Here is a 25297-nt window from a genome sequence, read left to right on the forward strand (position 1 = left end):
CACTGTTAATGATGCATATTTTGAGTTTTCTTTTGTAGATGGTATCAGGGTGAGGATTGATGATTCCGAACCAGATATGCAGAGGTCACACAACAAGATGTCCTAAACGCAGAAGCTCTGCCTCCGCATGTCTCAGGGCAAGAAGCGGAACCGGAGGCCCTCACTGAGGCGTGTGGAGTGGTAGAAGGTAAGTCGGCAACTTTTTACACTGACTCCTGGAATGCATTTGGCATAGCTCATAATTATGGCCCAACATGGAAGGCCAGACAGCTTGTTATCTCAGTAGGACAGCCAATTAAGAATGGTGCAGCGGTGCAGAGTCTCATGGAAACCCTACTACTACTACCTGGCAATGGAGAATCCACACCGATTTCTACAACGGAGAAGCGAGAGATGACACCCTCGCCGACAACACAGCAAAGGCAGCGGCCCTCAAGCCGTGGAAGAAAGAAGAATAGATACTGACAGCATGAGTCAGTGATAAAAACTTTGGACTTTGATAAAACCTTTGGACAGTGATAAAAACTTTGGACTTTGATAAAACCTTTGGACTTTGATAAAAACTTTGGACTTTGATATGTCAAGGACTTTACAGTTACAAGTCAACGAGGAAAGAAAGCAGATGGGCTAAAAGACGGGAGCGACAGAACAGGACGGCGTATGGCGAACAATCAACAGAACTTGCCTACAGAGGTCCCTGTTCCCCATGATGGCCCAACTGGTACACAGAATCAAAAGCAGCGATGACGGCGACACTGAACAAGAATGGGTGACACCTGGGTTCTCTGTAGCTGCTGCATCATTTGTCCAGTTAGCATGATCTTTGCCATATGCGAGTCCGGACAGAAGTAAGGTGGCCATATAACACTTGCCTTGACCACTCTACCCATTTCAGGGATTGCCAATTTGACCACATTCAGCTCACACCTGTTGGGGAGTATGAATATGTGCTTGTTGTTGCTCGAGTCTTTTTCAGGTTGGAGGCCCACCCGGATACTAAGGTAAATGAGCAGATAACCACACAGAAGCTCATGAATGAGGTAATCTGCAGATACAGGGTACCGGAAGTGAATGAGGTAAACGAAGGTACACAGGTGTTCTCTTCCAGACTCAGAGGCAGACACTGGGACACATATATTGCAGCCTGGGGATTGGGTGCGCATCAAGAAGTTCCCCAGGAAGCACCCTCCTGAGCCCCGATTTGATGGCCCCTACCAGGTGCTTCTGACTACTGCCACAGCTGTGAAACTAGCCGAAAGACTTACATGGATCCATCCATGCTTCATACTGTAAGAAAGCTTCAGATCCGGGAGACCAGTCTTAGTTGTGCCAAGGACATTACTCTGGATAGGGCTAGTGAGAGAGGAGGGTGGCAACTGGAATCCTTAGTCGGAAGGATATGGGGGTATGGTTACCTTCTAGTATAACTCGTTCAATGCTCAAGTAGCCGCATATTCCTTCGACTATTGTACTGTGGTCCCGTGTCTAGGCGCAAGATCCCACCGCAGGCCATATTTAGCTCAGTCCAGCTGGTTATATGACTTATATACCCGGGGAATACAATATGTTTGCGCCACTGATAACGTCTGGGGAGAAGACTGCCGTTATTGGGGATTAGTGGGATGGAACGCAGGAATAGACTGGTCCTATAAACCGCGAAGTGCCTTAAATAAGAAAGATAAGAGCGGGAAATCCCTAATTAGTCGTATAACCCTCCTTGAGATTAATAAGGACAGCAGGTATTGGAAGGCTGAACTTAGTATGTTGCTTGGTTTTAATGCGGTTTTTACATTAACCATGGGAGATCCAAGCCCGGGGGACGGGGGGACTTACAGTCTGGGGACATACCGGTACGGGAGGACAGATCCCTTAGGGAAGGTTAAAATAAGGGGTATGGTAGATGCAGCCGAATGGAAGCCTTCACTTAGTCCCATGCCCATAATTAACCCCCTCCGCCGTAAGATAAAGACCTTGACGAACATGATGATCATAGCCGACCCTACCTTTTGAGGACACCTTGACAGTAGCGACTGGCTACTCTGACCAGAATCTCTGGTTGGAGTTGATGAGGTACAATGCTAACAGGAGCAACAAGTCTAACTGTTGCGTGTGCGGTAGTGCCCGACTACACTCGGGGATGGTCCCCCTAAATCTCCCTGTAGATGCTGAAGAGTGGTTTATTAGTCTCTTCACGAACATTTCCGCTAATTACACTGTCCGTGAGAAATGGAAGAAGGAATACTCTATAACTACTTAAGTGTTTTGCACCGGAGAGAGTATTACTGACTACCCTGGAAACTACACCTGCCAGGCAATTAGGCAGGGTAGAGGGAGATTTTTGGGGAACTCACCAATATTTCCCTTGTTTAAAAAAGATGAAGAGCCAGTTCCGATAATGCCAACCACATACGCTACCAAAGAAAAGGAGAAATGTACTAGTACTGTGCCTGCCCCGATCTCCTAAGATGGATTGTCAGTGGAATTCCCATTTGCCAAGGGATAGTGCAGAAGACCTTAGGTTCCGGCGAGGGCACACCCTGTGGGGTGTTAACTTGTACAGATAGAGGGTATGGATGCCCGGAAATGAGCCCAGGGAATCCATGGCCTCCCTCTGAGGTGAGGTAGGGATCCCCCCTCCTAGGAGTAGGGACTTACGGGCAGTGGGAAAACCCTGACGCAAGGGTGAGGCGAACTGGACGTGTTCACCATTAGGACTATCTCCAGGAGGGACATTGGTGTGGGTGAAGATTAAGGAGTCCCACGCCGTGCGTACCTGTGCACACTACTAGTATGTACTTCTAGTACAGCACATTAGAGTGAGAGGAGAGGCTCCTGGTGATAGTTTTGACCCACACATGTACGTTGACGTCATAAGACAGCCAAGGGGGGTACCTGACGAGTTTTTAAAAAAATTTTCCTGATTTATTATGGTGAATAAAATGTTGACCAGATTAATTATGTTTATTACAATTAAAAGTGATTTATAAGGTATACTAGAAACGCCTTATAGGGACTAGTCGACAAATAGGACCTACCTCGACTATGATTTTTCAAAATAGAATGGCACTAGGTACGATTTTAGCCAAAAAAGGGAGTGCCTGTAAGATGATAGGGGAGACTTGTACCTACATTCCAGACAACACGTGACCCACAGGTAAAGACGCAGTTGCCATTAGGAAGCTGACCGCACTAGCTAAAAAGAGCTAACCTTAGTCTGGTTTCCTCAGTAAGGTACCTAACAGGAGAAGGGAAAAATACATATAAAATAAGTTTTGAAACATTGTGTATTTAGAACACTGTGATAGGTTTTCGCTAAGATTTTGCTTTATTTTATCTGCAGTGCACTCTGCTTATGTCCACGCAACATGCCGGTGTTACAACGCCCCTGGTCCTGTTACCTTGCTGCCTCTGGAAAAGGGAAGTGGGAATAATCAGCTTGTAGCTCTTTCCTTCCAGACTAATATATATGATCATGCACTTACTAATGAGACAGGGGTTTAGTCATATTGATCAGTAATTAGATAGTCCTGACTTTGCACTCTTGTTGATGAATCGAGGTAACGTCAAGAAGGCGGGGTTCTATACAAGTTATGCAGTGTTTACCTGAAATAGTGAAAGTCGCACCTCTCCTAACCTGATTATATTTGTCACCTTTATAGTCATCCTAATTTCTGTTTGTCGTTGCATACAGTGTATTCCGTCCCTGATGACTGCCTGGTCCGCCTGTCCCACTACGACGTCCAACAAAAAGCCCACTGTCAGCGCAACCGTCGTCATCATGGATCCAGAATGTGATGATGTCGAACCATCCTATACCCCCATGGCAGTAATAGGCCCAGTCGTCTACAACACAATGCGAGTCTAGGGTCAGCGGTGGGGGATTGGGGTGGGACAGAGCAGGGCGAGTTTAGTGAAACAGATAGTTTCAAGGGGGGTCTGTGGTGGAAGCCCAGTATTTATCTATATGGATCGGTGGGCCTTGGCAGTAGACAGTTGTCAATTTAACATTCTGTATACATATTTGCTTTCTGTCTTGCTACAAATATAATGTTCTTACAGTTATGCAATAGGTACTTCCGCTCATATGAAAATATCTGTTTTATAACTCTGCTGACATGGGGAAGCCAACATGAAACTTCTGTACTCAAAACGCTGACAAGATAATATATAGTATAAACACGTTACATTTTCCATCTGTTTTGCAATTTTGGAGGACAGTATAACTCAGACGGACAACCACAGTCTGAAACAGCCACCGCAGAAATTACCCAAGCACTTTTACTGGAAACGTATGCAAATAACATGGGAGGTTTGTGCAATTTATAGTTCATGATGTAACATCCAATCATATCGAAGGAACCACACGTGGCTCCAAGACAACCCACTCATTTCATCCACCACCTGATGGCCAATCACAGATGACCGGAGGATGGAAGAATTGCAAGATGCTTATCCAATAATTAAACAATACGTTGTATCTATGTAATCTTTGACCTGCCCAGATGGGTGGAGTTGTTAAACTCTTAAAATAGGCTACACGCCGATCATTAAAGTTAGAATTGAGGAAGCTATGCATGCTGAACCTCGTGTCAGTGTGAAAACTTCTTATGCGCATTATCAATTCAGAATTAATATGGAAGGGTGTAAACATTCCAAATTGAGTAAGCCGTGATTCCGCAAAGGAATTCTACGACAAGATCATACTCCAATAATGACCTCTCTGGCATTTGAAGGAAACCGCCATATTAACAAAATATGGAGAAACAGCACGTATTTGATGAAAATACCTAGATTTCACAGAGATATACAAAATGCACTCGATGACTATTTCACTTTAAACAACACACCTGATGTCAGCCCCGAAGTGCTCTGGACAGCATATAAGGCCTACATGAGAGGTATTCTTATAAAGATAGGAGCCAGATATAAAAAAAGAAAAATTAATAAGGACTGAAACGTTATTGACCAAAATTCAACTTTTAGAGAGGCAGATACAGATCTCAGCAACTCAACAACTTTATAACAACCTATTTAAAACACGACTAGAGCTACGCAAAGTGCTGCAAGGGGATTATGACAGGAAAATAACATTCCACCGAGCCAACCTATATGCCTCCCTAAATAAACCCTCGAAACGGATGGCCAACTTGATAAAAAGGAAAACAATTAAAGCCAACATCCCGTATGTTTGGAATTCAAAAAATAAAGAATATAAAGTAACCCACCCAAAACAAATGTTAGAACTATTTCGGTCCTTTTACAACAAACTATATAATTTTAAAAATGATCCTCAAGTTACTCATCCCAAAACTGCAGATATAGAAAAATTCTTGAATAGAATTAAACTTCCATCAATAAATACAACTCAAGCCGACAAACTAGACTGTCCAATAACAGCAACCGAAATAATGGAAATGATCTCTTCTATGAAAAGCCAAGAGGCCCCTGATCCGGATGGATTTTCAGCTGAATACTATAAGCTGTTTTCGGGTTCTCTGTCTCCCTGCCTCGAGAAAATCTTCAATTCAGCCATGGAAAAAGGAACTTTTCCTGAAGAAATGCTCCAAGCTACTGTGGTGGTACTGCCCAAACCCGGCAGGGAGCCAGACAATCCAGCAAATTTTAGACCGATATCTCTGCTCAATATCGATGTCACAATATATGCAAAAATATTAGCGAACAGATTGCTTGACGTCCTCCCAAGTATTGTACATTCTGATCAGGTTGGTTTTGTAAAGGGGCGGCAGGCCTTGGACGGCGCGAGAAACTACTTAACCTTATCCACTCTTCAAAAAATTCTGGATCCCCAACAATTATGATAGCCTTAGATGCAGAAAAAGCCTTTGATAGGGTTCACTGGGGTTATGCATTCCAAGCATTAGACAGATTCGGTTTGGGGGGGGGGGGGGGTGATTCATGCCATCCGGGCCCTCTACTACTACCCTACTGCTAGAGTGTTGGTAGATGGAGCACTCTCTGACAAATTCCTAATAACAAACGATACATGCCAGGGATGCCCGCTTTCCCCAATTTTGTATGCTCTCATGGTGAAGCTACTGGCTCAACTAATTATAACCTCTCTCGAAATGAGAGGAATTCTCAAACACTTCCACCAGCATAAAATTGGCCTATTTGCCGACGATATTGTCCTTATCTTGTCTCACCCTCTCGAGTCTCTGAGAGCAACCTGCCAGATCCTTGGACAATTTAATGAGATCTCATATTACAAACTTAATGTCGATAAATCAGTAATACTAGGTATAAATGTCCCAAAAGACTTAAAACTCACAATTCAATCAGAGTTCTCTTTCAAGTGCGGGGCAGATAGTATCCCGTACCTAGGCACATTAATGTCAGCAAATATCAACAAGTTGGAAGCAATTAACTATACACCACTCCCAGAAACAATCCAGAAGGAGGTTGATCATCTGTAAAATATAAATCTGTCTTGGTTGGGTAGGATCATGACATATAAAATGAAAATTCTGCCGAAAATCTTATACCTCTTCAGAGTACTACCAATCCTTATATCAAAAAACACACTTAAGAAACTACAAAAACAACTAACCACGCTTGTCTGGAATGGAAACAAACCGCGATTAGCTTTATCAATATTAGCCTAACACCGCAGAAAAAGAGGTGTAGACATACCCAAACTAAAAAAATACTTTAAAGCCACTATTTTAAACCAAGCTAGTAATTGGGTAAGAAAAGACAATGCAATGGCCTGGGTAGGAATGGAAACATGCTTTACCAACTCCCCCAAAGGGAACTTACTACTACTCGCTGCATCACTTGAAGCCACGTCTAGATACCCAGATACAAAAATCCTCCTAAAAAACCCACCCCCTACTGTGACAGTTTTCTTAGAAACCTGGAAAGAATTTACCTGAAAAGTGGCAACATACGAAACCTATAAAAAGCCCAACTTACCACTCAAGATATTGAGTTTATTTATCACTGACTTAAAACTCGATGATTGGAAAGAGAAGAGGATAAAAAAGTTAGACGACTTAATGACAGGAAATGAACTAAAACCTTTTGAGGCCATATGTTCAAAATGTAACTTATCCCAAAAAGATTTCTTTAACTGTACTAGAATAAAGGCCTTTCTAAAAAAAAAAAATCGCTTATACATAAAGCAAAAGTCCCAGCTATGGTCCTTGAAAAAAATCACAGCAAACCCCTTGATAGGGAAATCCGATACCAGATATTTCTACGACATCTTGACAGGTAATAATAATCTATCCAAAAAAACACATGTGCTTAGCTGGGAAAAAGAGCTAGGCGAGGATATACCAATTGAAACTTGGGAAAAAGCATATAAAATGGCACGCAGTTCAACCAAAGGACTGGGTATCCTAGAAACGCAATTGAAAATAAACTTAAGATGGTACTACACACCATGCCTATTAGAAATTGTGGTCAAAGGTATACTCTTACCCACATATTTTGGACATGCCCTGAATTAAAAAACTATTGGAGTCCAATTCTCAACCTCCTGGATCATATCCTAAATAAAGACTTGCATTGAAAGAAAAGCAAAACTCATCCTGTTATTGGTTGATTTGAATAATTACCCCCCCCCCCCCCAGTACTAGATATCTGTTGGGCTACGCCTTGATGACAGGTAAGTCCCTCATAGCTAGACACTGGAGGGAGTCTACACCCCACTCATTTGGAGAGTTTAGAGATGGTATGGCTGAACAGTGTATATTTGAGAAGTGGTTGGTGTTGAGAGATAACTCTCTGGAAAAACACAAGGGGATATGGGGATTGTGGAGGTAATCTAATTTAGAGTTTGCAAGACTCAAACACAATGCCAAAAAGTTCACTTTAATAAATGTTTGTTACACTTTACACATCTGTTAAATGCTCTACATTTATTGAAAAAATTACCCCACTGTACAGCACTGACAACTGTGGCTTAATTCACTGCACACAGAGACTTGGAGATAGCGGAGGCTCTATGCTGTGACTAGGAAAAAAATAACCCGCTGTCTTGTGCTGATACCTAGGGGTAATTTACCGCTCGCAGAGACTTGTAGATAGTAAAGGCTGTGTGGAGTGGAAGAAGACTCTAAAGCTAGTGGATAGTGCTGGTAACTGCGGCGATCTCAACCCCACCAAGGAAAGGGTATTGTGAGACACTCTGCACAGCGGCAGAGCTGAAATAATTTGCATTGGCCCCGGAAATATTACAGTACTGTTTAGCAGTGAGACCTCTGTCTAATGCACTGCAGACACAGAACGGTATAAGTGAAGTCATTTGCAGTAGGCTAGGAAATATTACAGAGCAATTTCACGGTGAGAGCTGGTTGTACGGCACTGCAGGCTAAGAACGCTATTACTGAAAGGCTGGGAACTGCTCTTGATGTGTAATACAAAAATTGATGCACTAGTACTCCCAGCAAGCCAAACTATAATGCACACGGTTAGATGTAGCCCTAAGAAGAAGCGTTGGGGTTCTTGAAGACAGGAACCTACTCTAACACTTTCCCTATATAAGCAGCTCTTTCCCTAAACTCTGCATAATACACTGCAGACTCAGAACGCTATAGTTGAAATGGCCTGCACAATCCGAGATGAAAAAGGAAAAACAAATGGTGCACTACTGCTCCCAGCCAGCCACAACAGTAATGCATACTATGAAGAGTGAGTAGTCCTAAAAAGGACCGTTGGGGTTCTTGAACACTGGATCCTACTCTAACACTTTCCCTATATCAGCAGCAGCACTTTCCCTAACCTCTGCCAGCATGCGTCTGAGGGGAGTCATGGGCGGAACCAGTTTAAATACTCAGCGGTCACCTGATCTCACCAACTACTCACTACTGTGGGGTGGGATAGGGATGGCACAGCAGGAAATGGTAATGCCTTCCCCACATGTCTATTGGCTAGAAAATGGTGCTAAACATGCGGGGAAGGACATGTAATTGACTTGAGTACCGCGTGTTGTTCGTCTCGAGTAACGAGCATCTCTAGTACCCTAATGCTCGAACGAGCATCAAGCTCGGACGAGTGTGCTCGCTCATCTCTAGAGGAGAGCTCTGATATCTGAGCTTTACTCTGCATACTGCAATATACCTCTGCAACTCACATTGTATGATGTTATAGGATTACAGATGAGCGAACGTACTCGGTAAGGCCGATTTCGCAATCGAGCACCACGATTTTCGGTTACTTCACTACTCGGGTGAAAAGATTCGGGGGTCGACGGGGGCGGGGCGTGGCGTGGTGGAGCGGGGGGTAGCAGCGCGGAACAGGGGGGTGCTCTCTCTCTCTCCCTCTCCCCCCCACTCCCCTCTGCAACCCCCCGCTCACCCACGGTGCCCCCCGAATCTTTTCACCCGATTAGTGAAGTACTCGAAAATTGCGGTGCTCGATTGCGAAATCGGCCTTACCGAGTACGTTCGCTCATCTCTATATAGAATGCAACTATATGGCACTGTGTCAGAGATCAAACCCACAACCTTTTGCATACTAGTCAAGAGTTCTCTACGCTAGGACAGAACTTGGACCATTCCATTGCTGAAACCTAACCTTGCTCTGTGTTTCCCATTTACCTAATTCCTGCCTCCTGGTCCTGACCCCACCTTTGTTCCTGATTGCACTTCCTATATAAGCCTAGCCCTGCCACTTCTTCATTGCGTGATTATTGAGCTCCCAGCCTGTAATCAAGCTCCACTGCTACCTTATCCTCTGAACTGCAACTGAGACCATCTGCTAACGATCAGGCTTCCACTTGACTACGATTCCTGCCTCATCCTATATACTACAACTGAGACCACCTGCTAACAACCCAGCTTCCACTTGACTACTCTCCAGTCCGGCTTGGCTACCACACCTGGGCTCCAATCGAGAGCGGTAAGACTTTGCACACTGTGTTACAGAAACATAAAGATATCCTGCACATAAACCCTTAAAGGAGCAACTGCTATTGAACCAGAGATAAGAGCTACTCCTAGTAAGCTACTACTACTGGATATCAGTATTGTAGAAAGAATTACCATGTCAAATTGGTCACCAAGATTAGATGGCTACATGATCAAACAACTGTCAAATTTATTGGCCAGAATGGCTGCTGCTGTGGTGAGACAAGTTCATGGCACTACCTGGCTGAATCCTGGATCCCAGTGAATCTCGCTGTCATTTATATGAAATTGTCCATCCTTAGCTTGAAAATACCCAACTTGTCTTATGTTCTCAGTTTGGTTCAAAATAAACATGTTTAAGAGATCAAAACTTGCAGGAGAATTTCCTTCATGATCAAAGTAAACTGACTCTCCACCAGGAGTGGTGAAATTAATCTTCTTCAGGTATTGGTTGACCTGCAGAAAATGTGGAACAGAACAAGATCAAGATGGTGGCCGATGATGGTGAATGATTGGTGGGGATTATAATGATGAAGATGATGGTTGATGGGATTTTCTCTTCCACTATTAGATAATTCTAGTGTTAATGTTTCTTATTACATCACTGCTGTCACAACATTGGTCAGATTTAGTACCTACCTCACCTAAGTGGAAGAGCTGGTTGGATATACAAGACTTAAAGTGACCCTGACATTTACTTAGAAATAAATCTTGTAATGCAGAAGCCACAGCATAAACCGCAGAGTAGACACTAAAGGTATAGCGGAAATTATTCACATCGTACACGGAGGGGTCCACATTATTGAGGCTATCTGTCTCATCACATGGTCTGCAGGAAGCATACATGGAATGGATAATACAGCATTCAAAGTGCTCGTACCAAATATTATGTGTGAGTATTCCTGGATATTTGTAAGGACCCACAGCCAGGAGATAATCCTTCAGTCCCGGAATGTTCCTTCTATGTTGAGTAATCTGGAGTGAGTGGTTTAAGAAATAATTTTGTGCTTTTTTCCACATAATAAATAATGAGGGAATGATAAATACTTTCCTACTCTTGTAGTCATCAATAAGCATCTGCTGGATCCTCCGTACACCAAATGAGTTTCCAAGAATTATGATAACATCACAGCTGATCTTATGCATCTGGTATGAAGCTTTATTGAAGTTATAGTGATATGTATCATCATTAAGAACATCATGAAAAGCAACACATATTCCATTTTGTATAATGAGTCTGTAGAGCTCCATGCCGGCCCGTTCACTAGACTTATCATCTGCTCTAACAATCCCCACCCAGCTCCAACCAAAATGCTTCAGAAGGAGAACAATGGCCTCATACTGAGCCTTCCCATCAGGGACTGTGCGGTAGAAAGAAGGGAACTGGAGCTTATTACTGAAGATGGAATCCATCGCTCCATAGCTGATCTATATGGGAAAAATATAAGAGGAAATATGCTAAAAATTTGAAGTCAAAAGTACTAATAGTACTCCATTCCAAAATTCATGCAATTTTACACAGTCCCAGACCATAGGCATTAAATCTGCACCAACCATATAAGATTTTGAATAGTCTGAGTTGGAGAAGAGGTAGTTTTTTCTTCTTTGTGCATACATATTTGTTTTTGGGAGTGGAGACATTATGATCTGCTTAAATATAGTTATGATTAGAGATGAGCGAGCGTACTCGTCCAAGCCAGATGCTCGTTCGAGCATTAGGGTACTCGAGATGCTCGTTACTCGAGACGAGCACCACGCTGTGTTCGAGTCACTTCCATTTTCTTCCCAGAAAAGTTTGCACCATTTTTTGGCCAATAGAAACACAGGGAAGGCATTACAACTTCCTCCTGTGAAGTTCCAGCCCTATCCCACCCCCCTGCAGTGAGTGGCTGGGGAGATCAGGTGACACCCGAGTATGTAAACTGGGGCCGGCCGCGGCTCGGCACAGATGCACGCTGAGAGACATTAGGGAAAGTGCCGTCCTGCTGTAGCTGCTATAGGGAGAGTGTTAGGCTGTTATCTTTGTCTTCAAGAACCTCAACAGTCCTTCTTAGGGCCACATCTGACCGTGTGCAGTACTGTTGAGGCTGCTTTTAGCAGTTTTGCACATTTTTTTTTTTGTATATCGGGCGTGCAGACCATAGCGTCCTCAGTCTGCAGTCATTTAACTGAGTATAGGGGCAGTACTGGTGAGGCAGGGACAGTGGTACAGGGAAAGAGATATACTGGCTATATAGGCAGTGGGCTTTTTCAAAAAAATTGGAAAAAAAAATCTTTGGGCTGCCTGTGACCGTGTTCAGTTTACTGCGTGTCTGCTGGGGGTAGTAGTTACTCACTATTACCCAGCTAGGTGTTACTGCAGTCTTGCGCATAATTTTTTCTGGCTGCACTGTGCTTTCAATAACCACAGTTATTCTCCAACAGGGAAATCCATATACAGGCTATATAGGCAGTGGGCTTTTTCCCAAAAATTGGAAAAAATACTATATTTGGGCTGCCTGTGACCGTTTTCAGTTTACTGCGTGTGTGCTGGGGGTAGTAGTTGCTCATTATTACCCAGCTAAGCCTGTGACCGTCTATAGTTTACTGCGTGTCTGCTGGGGGTAGTAGTCGCTCATTAATACCCAGCCTTGCGCATACTTTTTTCTGGCTGCACTGTGCTTTCAATAACCACAGTCATCCTCCAACAGGGAAATCCATATACAGGCTATATAGGCAGTGGGCTTTTTCCCAAAAATTGGAAAAAAATACTATATTTGGGCTGCCTGTGACCGTTTTCAGTTTACTGCGTGTGTGCTGGGGGTAGTAGTTGCTCATTATTACCCAGCTAAGCCTGTGACCGTCTATAGTTTACTGCGTGTCTGCTGGGGGTAGTAGTCGCTCATTAATACCCAGCCTTGCGCATAATTTTTTCTGGCTGCACTGTGCTTTCAATAACCACAGTCATCCTCCAACAGGGAAATCCATATACAGGCTATATAGGCAGTGGGCTTTTTCCCAAAAATTGGAAAAAAATACTCTATTTGGGCTGCCTGTGACCGTTTTCAGTTTACTGCGTGTGTGCTGGGGGTAGTAGTTGCTCATTATTACCCAGCTAAGCCTGTGACCGTCTATAGTTTACTGTGTGTCTGCTGGGGGTAGTAGTCGCTCATTAATACCCAGCCTTGCGCATAATTTTTTCTGGCTGCACTGTGCTTTCAATAACCACAGTCATCCTCCAACAGGGAAATCCATATACAGGCTATATAGGCAGTGGGCTTTTTCCCAAAAATTGGAAAAAAATACTATATTTGGGCTGCTTGTGACCGTCTTCAGTTTACTGCGTGTGTGCTTGGGGTAGAGGGTGAAAGCAGAGGGTGGTAATAAATGGTTCGTACTCTGATTGGACCACAGTCGCTAGCGGGGTGCCACAGGGTTCAGTATTAGGCCCCACTCTGTTCAACATATTTATTAATGACCTGATAGAGGGGCTGCACAGCAAAATATCAATATTTGCAGATGACACAAAATTATACAATATAATTAATGCAACGGAGGACAATGTGCGGCTACAAACGGACCTGGATAAGATGGGGGCTTGGGCAGTAAAAAGGCAAATGAAGTTCAATGTTGAAAAATGTAAGACTATGCACATGGGCAGGAGGAACAGATGTCACAAATACTCACTTAATGGGGTACCACTAGGGAAAAGTGATATGGAAAAGGATCTGGGGGTATTAGTGGATAATAGACTAAATTGGAGTAACCAATGCCAGTCAGCCGCTGCAAAGGCAAATAAAGTCCTGGGGTGCATCAAAAGAGGTATAGGGGCGAAGGCCAAGAACATTATCCTTCCATTATGTAAGGCACTTGTCAGACCTCACATGGAATACTGCGTACAATTCTGGTCACCAGTGCTCAGAAAAGATGTCACAGTGCTTGAGGGGGTTCAAAGAAGGGCAACTAAACTAATACATGGAATGACGGGACTGGAATACCCAGAGCGGCTATCCAAATTGGGACTATTTACTCTAGAAAAAAGAAGGTTAAGAGGCGACCAAATAACCATGTATAAGTACATGAGGGGACAACACATGGATCTCTCGCGCGATCTGTTTACACCCAGGACCACGACGGTAACAAGAGGACATCCGCTACGATTAGAGGAAAGTAGGTTTCATCACCAACACAGAAAGGGGTTCTTTACTGTAAGAGCAGTGAGACTGTGGAACTCTCTACCGGAGGAAGTGGTGATGGCAAAATCCATAGAGGAGTTTAAAAGGGGACTTGATGTCTTTCTGGAGAAGGATATTACAGGATATAAATATTAGGTTAAGTGTCAATCCTGGTATATAGGCAGGTAGGAACTATTAGGGGTTGAACCAGGGAACAGTCTGATTGCCATTAGGGAGTCGGGAAGGAATTTTTCCCCCAAAAGGGCTAATTGGCTTCTGGCCTTGGGGTTTTTTGCCTTCCTCTGGATCAACACAGTAGGATAGGCAGGCTGGACTAGATGGACAATGTCTTCATTCGGCCTTACATACTATGTTACTATGGTAGTAGTCGCTCATTATTACCCAGCTAAGCCTGTGACCATCTGCAGTTCACTGCGTGTCTGGTGGGGGTAGTAGTCGCTCATTAATACCCAGCCTTGCGCATAATTTTTTCTGGCTGCACTGTGCTTTCAATAACCACAGTCATCCTCCAACAGGGAAATCCATATACAGGCTATGTAGCAGTGGGCTGTTTCCAAAAATTGGAAAAAAATACTGTATTTGGGCTGCCTGTGACCGTCTTCAGTTTACTGCGTGTCTGCTGGGGGTAGTAGTCGCTCTTTATTACCCAGCCAAGCCTGTGACCGTGTACACTTTACTGCGTGTCTGCTGGGGGTAGTAGTTGCTCATTATTACCCAGCTAAGTGTTACAGCAGGCTTGCGCATAATTGTTTCCTGGCTCTGCTGAGTCCGTTACATGATCGCCGTCATCCCGCCAGAGGGAAACAGTATACATAAATACACTGCATACGGTGTCTGTCTGGTTTTTCACCTCACCATTTTAAAAAATTAAAGCAAAATACTTAAGGCCTACCACTGGCCTTTGGCCACTTGACTGGTTCTGCCCTGTGAATTCCAGTAGCTCAGTCATACGCACCTACGTCTGACTACAGGTTGCGCATATTTGTTTCCTGGCTCTGCTGTGTCCGTTACATGATCGCCGTCATCCCGCCAGAGGGAAAGAGTAAACATATATACGCTGCAATACGTAGGCTGCACCCACGGATGGAAGCATCGTTCTCTATCACCATAAAAAACGGGGACCTTTTAGCTTCATCAATCTGTGTATTATATTCATCCTCCTCCTCCTACTCCTCCTCCTGAAACCTCACGTAATCACGCCGAACGGGCAATTTTTCTTAGGCCCACAAGGCTCAGTTATATGACTTTTGTAAACAATGTTTTTACGTTTCAATTCTCATTAAAGCGTTGAAACTTGCACCTGAACCAATTTTTATTTTAACTGGGCTGCCTCCAGGCCTAGTTACAAATTAAGCCACCGTAACCAAAGCGATTAATGGGTTTCACCTGCCCTCTTGGTTGGGCATGTAATCCTAGTAATTTTCATGGGCTTCGCCTGCACTCATGGTACAGGAAGGTGTTTGGGGTTGGCCTACACTTTTGCTACATAAATGTAACTGGGGCCTTGTCTATACTGCAACTCCTAAAATGTGAAAGAGACTGTTATCTCCCTAAACTGCTGCAACGGGAATGTTACTGTGGCCTGTCTTGACTGCTGCTACTACTGAAATGGAACTAAGACTGTGCTCCCCCTATACTGCTGCTTCGGAATTGTTACTGGGGCCTGTCTTGACTGTTACTATTACTCAAATGGAACTAAGACTGTGCTCCCCCTATACTGCTGCTTTGGAATTGTTACTGGGGCCTGTCTTGACTGCTACTATTACTGAAATGGAACTAAGACTGTGCTCCCCCTATACTGCTGCTTCGGAATTGTTACTGGGGCCTGTCTAGACTGCTGCTACTACTGAAATGGATCTAAGACTGTGCTCCCCCTATAGTGCTGCTTTAGTTTTAGTTTAGTTCCCATCGCGGTGCTTTACCTGTCTGCCACTAAGACACTGAGTGACTTGGAAAGGGGGCGTAGTACAGATGGCTTTCCCCTTGCAGTGTGGATTGAGCCACCTGACACCTAGACAGAATGAACACTGTGTGGCACATGGATTCCCCATCGCTACGTAACTCTTGGCGACATTTGCAGCTCCTGACGGAGGTGGCATAGGATTGGAATAAAGATCGAACTTCGATTTGTCAGTGATTCTCAACTGCATTGTGGGCTATCACCCCGCCCCTTTTAAAGAGGGTTGCTACCTGGCCCTGCCAACCCTCTGCAGTGTGTGCCTCCGGTTCCTCCTCATCACAGAGGCAATTATAAATTGACATGAGGGTGGTGTGGCTATGAAGTGAGCGTGTGGCATGGGGGCAGCTGAAGGGAGCACAGTGACACTTTTGTGTGTGCAGCAGACGCTGGGTCGTGTGGGGCGGTTGGGAAGCATGTTACCCAGGAGAAGTGGCAGCGGAGTGTCATGCAGGCAGTGATTGTGCTTTGTTGGAGGTAGTGTGGTGCTTAGCTAAGGTATGCCTTGCTAATGAGGGTTTTTCAGAAGTAAAAATTGTTGGGAGGGGGGGGGGCACTCTTGCCGCTATTGTGGCTTAATAGTGGGACCTGGGAACTTGAGATGCAGCCCAACATGTAGCCCCTCGCCTGCCCTATCCGTTTCTGTGTCGTTCCCCTCACTTTCTTGAATTTCCCAGATTTTCACAAATGAAAACCTTAGCGGAGCATAGGTCCCATACAAAAATGCTCGGGTCGCCCATTGACTTCAATGGGGTTCGTTACTCGAAACGAACCCTCGAGCATCGCGGGGAAGTTCGACTCGAATAACGAGCACCCGAGCATTTTGGTGCTCGCTCATCTCTAGTTATGATTAATTGTATTGTCTGGGTGCAGTAATGATATGTGAGACTGTAAAGTTTCTCACCAAATAAGGCCGCCTGCAGACGAGCGGGTCGGATCCGGCAGCGAGAATTCTCGCCGCGGGACCCGACCCGAGAGCCTGCAGGGACAAGCGCGTACTCACCCGCGCCTGGCGGCCCCGGCTCTTTCATGTGCCGGCTGCCGCGCAGCCGGCGCATGCGCAGACCGGAGCCGGCGGCCGGGTGAGTGCGTGCCCTGCACAAAAATAGGACATGCCGCGGTTTGTTTGCCGCGCGAGATTTCACGCGGCCAAACTGCGGCCGTCTGCATAGGAGTGCGTATTGTAATGCACTCCTATGCAAACTTTCAGTGGCAGAAATCCCGCGGAAAATCCCGCGGCGGGATTTCCGCCCGTGTGCAGGCGGCCTAAGTAAATCACCTAGACTACAATGGGTTTGGCACTTGCCAGACTGATTCTTAAAGTCTAAGGAACCAGCAATCTTCCATTCCTAATCTGTGTCCATAATTTCCAATAACACCTGCATACATTAGGAAATATACTGTACTGTGTACAGTTTGCTTGGCATTCCTGGACCTTGCAGCCTCCAAAAGGATTCTTTAAAACCATGCCCCTCTGAACTTTGTTCTGCACCTTTGTCATACACACGGCTGTCTAGGACAGTGTAACCTTAGGTTGGATATTTTGCTTCTGCAGAAAGCTGCATAGCCTCACCAGAATAGCTCAGTGAATTAATATAGCACCAGAACCAAACTCATACATACATAAACTCAAACTCATACATAGCACCAGAGCTAAGCTAAAACAAAAAAACTTTAGTACCGTGTTAGCTAGTGAGCAAAATGTGATTGTTCTCACTAAGAAATCAATAAATCTTTTAGATATGAAACCTTTTAATGGCTAACACAAATACATGATGCTATAGTGAGCTTTCAAACCTCTCAAGGTTCTTCCTCAGACTTAATAGAACAAATCTAAAGATGTATTTATACTAAAACATTTACACATGATCACATGGGAGGGCACAGACATGGTGAACTTCATTTGTACTTAGACAAATACCAGACAGGATAAAAGGGCACAGATGTTTTGTGATTAATAGCACAGTGCATGCAGAGTGGAAACTGAAGTCTGCTAGCAACAGGGCAAAAGAAACTGTGTTTGATTCTGACAATATAACATAGTAACATAGTTAGTTAAACTGAATGAAGACCATGTCCATCTGGTTCAGCCTATTTCCACCCTCTAGTTGATCCAGAGGAGGGCAAAAACCCCAAGAGGCAGAAGCCAATTAGCCCATTTAGGGGAAAATTTCTTTCTGACTCCATAATGGCAGTCAGAATAATCCTTGGATCAACCTTTGATTGCTCCAACCTGACTGTAAAACCCTGAACTACAAACCCGCTGGTCACCTAATATCTATATCCTGTAATATCCTTCCACTCTAGAAAGGCATCTAGTCCCCTCTTAGTCTCTGCTATGGATTTTGCCATCACCACGTCCTCAGGCAGAGTGTTCCACAGTCTCACTACTCTTACAGTAAAGAACCCCCTTCTGTGTTGGTGATGAAACCTGCTTTCTTCTAGACGCAGCGGATGCCCTCTTGTTACCGACGCACTCCTGGGTAACAATAAGTGTAAATCCGTTCTGACATGTGAAACAATGTGGCTTGCGTTTACTACCCATTTATTGTGTATGTGTAAACAGTAGGCCTGAACTGCATCAACACATCCAACTGTTCTATACACTAAATATCTGCCATGAAGATGAAAATAATTTGCTAGTATTCCTGGGCCTGACAACTTCCCAAAGGATTCTTTGAAACAAAGTCCTTCTGGCCTTTACAGAAACATTATATTCACCATTAATTTTCTGGGTAATGCTAGTGATCTGATTGCACTTCGGAGATCGAGCTGCTTTCTATCCTCTGAACCAGAATCGGGGGACACCAGGAAACACTAAGCTCAATAATATTGCAGCTCAGTAGGATATAACCCTAATATTGGAATCAATACATTCACTCCACATTTTTAACAAACATAGTGTTAATGTAGTAAGCTTTGTATACACATAGGCAAACTTTATAAGAACAGTCTAAGAATTTCAGCATTGTTTCAGGAATTGGCTTAGTGTCAACACTGATCCTCAGAATAAAGGGCTGTAGATATATTCAATGCAATATGCTGTAGTAAGGACAAAGCATCAAGGTAACTTTAAAACAGGGGGTTTATCAGAACGGTATGTCAATCTAATTTTAGTTAGATTTCTCATGCTTCCCCAGTTAAATATCGTTAGGTAAGCTTCCAAAATCAAGTTAGCACCTCATGACCGGTAATGTTTATCACAAATTTGTTTTTATTTACAAAGTAACATAGCCTGAATGAAGACAATGTCCATCTAGTGCAGCCTGTTTCTACCCCCTCCTTATTAATCCTGAAGAAGGCAAAAATAAAAAAAAAAACGAGGCAGATACCAATTTAGCTCATTTGGAGGAACAAATCCTTCCCAACTCCATAATGGCAGTCACAATTATCCCTGAATCAACGTTTGAGTTCTACCTAACACCAAGACCCGGGGGAACAATTCCGCTGGTCACTACCAGATATATTTCTACCAGAGAGGATTAGTATCACATAATAATGCATGTATTGCAAATACCCAACAACTCTTTTGTGTATAGAAAGGGGTCAGCCATCGTTGGTCATACACTGTAGGGCACATATTTGTATTGTTGTACTGCTTTGTCTGCTGACTGGTGAATTTTCAGAAGCCTGATATCCTATATTTAGTATAAAATTATATAAAAAATCATGGTTGTAATCTCTACCTACTGTAGGGTAATGTGGAGCCTTTATAATAGAGAAAGTTCAGAGTTAGACAAGGTTAGAGAAAAGGAGCATAAGATAGATGGCTTTCTAGAGAGCCACAAGATGAATCTCAAGTCTTTGGTCAAATGAATTTTCTATAAAATGTTTCATTGTGCCTGAATCAAAGGCCATACTGAACTGTTAAAAAGCTTTTAAACTCACAGTCATGGTAACTAACATTTTATCATCAGACCCAAGGTGACTTCCACCTTTTCACCTATGTTCTGGAGATTTTGGGCTGCAGAGTAAGACAGAACAGTTGATTTAGAGATGACCTATCTGCCCATAATATGAGGGTACTAGTCCTTGACTCAGGTATTGTCTTCACTCCTCTACAGACAACTCAATGCTACTCACTTCCATGGGCTGATATTGAATGGCAGCTGGAATGTTGCTGAAGTGAAGAGCTAGATGATGAAGCAATGGTTATTTTACTTTCTGTGTTATCTCTCCAGGAAATGCATCCCCACTCTGATAGCCAGGGGAAAAAAAACTTATGGAAAGCAGAAGAGAGGTCATGACCAACCAGTTCATCCTTGATATGGCTCAATATACTTTCACAGAATGCCACCATCAGCAGTGCTTAATAGTTTCAGGCTAATTCAGATGGAAGGGTACAAAATTTGACAGTATTGCCCAAATATTGTTGAAGGTGAAATTGAGCCAAAGCAGCAGAAGTAGTGCAAGTTCTCTGATGACTCCCTGAAAAAGGATTAGAAAGGCAGATGGGAAAAGCATTATCAGGTTTCCACGAAGGTGAAGCCCAAGACAGAGCCTCTCCTGCTTGCAATGAAAAATATATAAGCTACTTTACCTCAGCCTAAGTAGAACTGCTCAGGACAAATTTTAATAAGGACAGTACACTAATGCACACATTTTTATAAAAAAAAGTTGTCTTCATGAGACAAGTTCCTTAGTATTACCTGTGGATATCCATAGAGCCCAGTTATTTCGGCTATAGACATACTGGAGGAAGATGTCAAGTGTCCAATAAAAGCCACCACTTTGTTCTTGTCATCATAGCTGTAGTTGGGGACAGCTGCCTCTTTTCCTGACAATATACTCAGTGCACTCTGTACAGCTTTATGTTCTAACATACATGAGTCATAGATCTTGTATCCTAGAGTGATATTAGGTAAGATGTCAGCTCTTCTGTTTATTTCTTCTATGGTGAAGATGAAGACCAGAAGATGTCTTAGGAGATGAAGAGAAGACCTAGAAACAGATATTACCATATTTTACAAAATCAATCTTTTTAAATATATTTTTGTTTATTTTTTTGGTATGATGGGCATGTTCAGAACTATTGGTCTTATGGAGTGTTCCCCATATGCAGTGATTAGCATCTACCAAACAGATACAAGGAAGGACAACCAGAGAGTGACAACAGGGTCATGGGCACCCAAGGCTGATTAGTATGTGGTGGCTGAAAGTCCATCTGGTGCAATTCATTAGTAGAGCAACAAAAGAATAAATTGCTGATAACGTTTTTGCAGGAAATTATATAGAGATGTCAGATCACACCTGGAATCATAGCTCACTATGTTTGGGGTGACATACCCACAGACCAATCAGAGTGTCAATGTGGCCTCTGTACATCTCTTAAATTGCATATAATCGGCATTTGAGCATCAGAACTGGAGCAATGGAAAAAGGTGACCTGGTCTCATAGATCATGTTTTACATCATGTGGATGGGTGGCTGCATCACTTACCTTGGAAAAGATGGAACAAGGATGAACTGTGGGAAGAAGACAATTTAAGAGATACCACAGGACACTTCAGAAGTCTTAAAAGTCTAGGTCTCAGGTAGGTGATTTTAACTAGAGATGAGCGAGCATACTTGCTAAGGCAAACTACTCAAGTGAGTAGTGCCTTATTCGAGTACCTGCCCGCTCGTCTCTAAAGATTTGTCTGCCGGAGCGGGTGAGCAGTGAGTTGCGTGAGTGAGCAGGGAGGAGGGGGGGGAGAGTGAGAGAGAGATCTCCCCTCCTTTCCTCCCCGCTCTCCCCAACGCTCCCCGCCCCCGCCGGCAGCCGAATCGAATTTGCTCAAGTAGTTTGCCTTAGCGAGTATGCTCGCTCATCTCTAATTTTAACCTTTTTTCAACATGTTGTCCCTCAATGGAAGTCTTCAAACAGAGGCTGGACAGACATCTGTCTGGAATGATTTAATGTGTCCTACATTGAGAAGGGGGTTGGAACCGATAACCCTGGAGGTCCCTTCAAACTCTAGCATTCTATGATTCTAAAGGGGTTTTCTAGGTAGGGTACTGTTGATGACCTATCCTCAGGATAGATCATCAATAGTTGATCGGCTGAGGTCCGTCACTTGGGGCCCCAACCGATCAGCTGAGTAGGCACATGCTGTTAGTGCCGCAAATACACAGAGCTCGGAGTGTAAGCAGCAGAAGTCTCTGCGCTGACCTTTATGTAGTGCCTGGCATTTTTTACTGCAAGCACAGTTCTCAGTCAAATCCATTAACTTTCTTGTATTTGAGAAAAGGAGAGGATATAATATTCTCGGTACAAATGCGAAATAATCATAGTTTCTCTGTGTGGCCATTTGTTCAAAGAAAGGTCTGGTATTAAGTATTTCAAGCTAAGTAATGGGAGTGGAATTTTTGTTGATATATTTGGTTCCAAGTTTGTCTTAGAGCACATTGAGTTCCACCCCTACAGAGTAGCTTTCACTACTGGAAGACTCCAGATGAAGACTCCCACTAGCAATGACTCAATAGAGGCCCAAGTTTTAGTTTAGTTCTGCACAGCACCAAAGCCAGCTTTGGTAAATATGAAAGGCTTTGTGATAGTTGCGAGCGTTTGGTAGACTCCCAAATTTTAAGAGTCTAATCATAATATCGAAGACTACTCTGGATTTCCCTTCCCTCCAAATGAATCTTCTCATTTTTTGGTGGAGATCCGAGAATATTGGCTCAAGGATGGTCACTGGGATAGTTCTAAGGAGATATAAAACCTGGGGAAGAATAAGCATTTTATATAGTTGTTTATATATTTTGTTCTACTCATTCAGCTAAGTTCAAATTTAGCCAGGTGGTCTAGGGATTTCTGTTTTTAATGGAGGAAAGTTTGCTGCTCGTAGGTCGTTGGTTGTGGGAGGTAATATTATACCTAGATAGGTTAGGGATGAGGCGTACCATTGGGATGGGAAGTCAGTTTGGAAGGAATTCTCATCAGTTGTGATTTGCTAGATTTTACCTTGTAATAAGAGATAGCTTCAAATTGCTGCAAAGTAAGAACCACATGAAAGAATGAGGTTTTTGGGTTTGTTAGGGTAAGAATTACATCGTTAGCAAAGAGGTTAATTTTGTGCGAGTTTGCCCTAAGGGATATGTCTTTAATAAGAGGATTGGTTCTTATGGCCTCTGCTAATGCTTCCATCATCATCGAGAAAATAAGTGGGGACAGTGGGCACCCTTTGGTGTGTGTCGTTGGTAATTTGAAATGACTTAGAGAATATGTTGTTCAGGTCTGATCCTCTTATGCCATAGGCATCCAATGTGATGGAGGAAAGCTGCGGGATATCCAAATAAACTCTAAAGGGAACATAAGAAGAATAAACAAAATTATAAAAAGCTCCTGCACTCATAAAAGGAAGGTGTTAGGAGACTGATGGTGACAGATGGTCAGGGAATTCCTACGCCAGCCCTCTCCCATGTCTTTACCTACTTGCCCCCCTTGGCTAAGCCCCAGGGCGACAACTGAGAGAAGGTCCCTGCGCTGCTCTAATGACAGAGACCCCAGGGGAAGAGGGACAGGGAGACCGCAGGTGAGCACCGAGTAGATGACAAGAAACCACAACACACAACTCTGGGCGGGGAGAAGTTACATGACAATCGGGGGGAATCACTTGAGGGACAGACCTCTTGAGGAGTGACTTGTGGAAAACTCTGTGGATTCTCCATGTGTCCGGTAGTGCCAGTTCATACGCTATAGGACTAATCGCTTTAGTGACAGGAAAAGGGCCCACAAATCGGGGAGCCAACTTCAAAGAAGGCACTTTTAACTTCAGGTTCTTGGAAGACAAGTATACCAACTGGCCCACAGACAAAGGTTCAGAGATAGTATGTGTACCTCTACTCCTCCTAAGCACCACATCCCTGGACTGCTCCAAGTACCCATGCACCTTCTCCCACCTGGGATTAAACCCAAAATTACAGAAGAAAGGAGACACGTCAGATGCCGAATGTGTAGGGTTATTGATAGCAAGTTCAACTAACGCTAGATAATTGACCCAGAGATTCTGACAATCACTCAAGTGTATTTTGAGGTACTGAACCAGTTCCTGGTTCATAGTTCCATCTGCCCATTAAACTCCGGGTCGAAGGCAGAGGAAAACAACAACCTGATGCCGATATTCTTACAAAAAAGTGATCCAAAACCGGGCAACAAATTGGACTCCCTGGGTGGGACAACTACAGATCTTTAACGGACTCAGACGACCCAGTCAGAAATGAATCTTTGAGAGCGCGGTTGTTCCATCTTGACTTCACACGAAACTGCCGAAACTGGGAACAGAATTGTTCCGCGGGACGTCCTCCCTGCTGAAGACTCAATAACTTACACATGGCATACCCCACCCTATCAGGCTCATCATAAATCTGCCCAAGGGCCGTAAAAAGGGCATCAGATGATTGGCAAGTCTGTGAGTCGAGGGGCAGCGAGAACACCCAGTTTTGAGGGTCACCTCTCAGGCTTGAAATTACAATGACTTCCCTCTTGTATTCCGGACCCGGTAAGTGGGGACGTATTTCAAAAAATAATCTGCACACTTCCTGGAAAACGAAGAATGTACGACGGTCACCAGAAAAAAACATCAGGTAGCGCGATCTTGGGTTCAACCCCCGAACCCGGGGCTGCAGCAGTAGTGACCGCTGTACCAGCAATGGTCTGCTCCTGTTGCTAGAGCTGAGCGGACAGATCGTGCACCTACCCTGTTAAGGCTTGCACCTGATTAGCAAGGGCCGCAACCGCCTCCATATCCAGGTTCAAGCAGGAAGGTCAAAACAGGTGCCCAGCAGCAATTAGGCAAGTGTTTCAGTGAGGGGACTAATGGGGACAGATTGTCAGCCCTCTCCCGTGTCCCTACCTACTTGCCCTCTTGGCTAAGCCTCAGGAAAACAACTGGGCGATGGTCCCTGAGCTGCTCTAATGACAGGGAGTCATTGACTGGGAGTCTATGACCCTGGCTGTGCATTTGACTAATGCCAGGGAGTAAAATGCACAACCGAGGTCATAATCACAAGAAGACAGGTCAGATGAATTGCAGGTGCAGGCAGACAAGGTCAAAACCAAACACTGGCAAAAGAGACTGGACCAGCCAGATTTTATACAGAACTCCCTGCCTAGAGGGCGGAGAACAGTCACATGACAACTGGAGGGCCCCCACAGCACTGGAAGAGCAGCTCGCAGCAACTGGGTCCCGGCTCCCCCAGTGGTAATCCCAACTCTAACAGAAGGTTTAAACTGTTTCTATATATTCAATTCCCAAATAGGAAAAAAGTCACTTATTTGAAGGAAGATGGTATGTAATCAATCCACAGGAACC

General features: G+C 44.0%; 1 protein-coding gene across 1 annotated transcript in view; it reads right to left on the reverse strand.

Annotated features, from left to right (window-relative positions):
* LOC136613175 (vomeronasal type-2 receptor 116-like) overlaps positions 1-24043 on the reverse strand; it is a 103996-nt gene extending 79953 nt beyond the window's left edge. Inside the window, exons 1-5 of the mRNA XM_066594068.1 lie at positions 23613-24043; positions 23165-23285; positions 21445-21470; positions 20654-20945; positions 10110-10328 (exon numbers count right to left, since the gene is read on the reverse strand). Coding sequence (XP_066450165.1) covers positions 10110-10328; positions 20654-20945; positions 21445-21470; positions 23165-23285; positions 23613-24043 — 1089 coding nt within the window. The remainder of the gene's footprint in view (positions 1-10109; positions 10329-20653; positions 20946-21444; positions 21471-23164; positions 23286-23612) is intronic.
* Between the last annotated feature and the right edge of the window lie 1254 nt (positions 24044-25297).

The sequence above is a fragment of the Eleutherodactylus coqui genome, chromosome 1, assembly GCF_035609145.1.
Source record: "Eleutherodactylus coqui strain aEleCoq1 chromosome 1, aEleCoq1.hap1, whole genome shotgun sequence".
Lineage (NCBI taxonomy): Eukaryota > Metazoa > Chordata > Amphibia > Anura > Eleutherodactylidae > Eleutherodactylus > Eleutherodactylus coqui.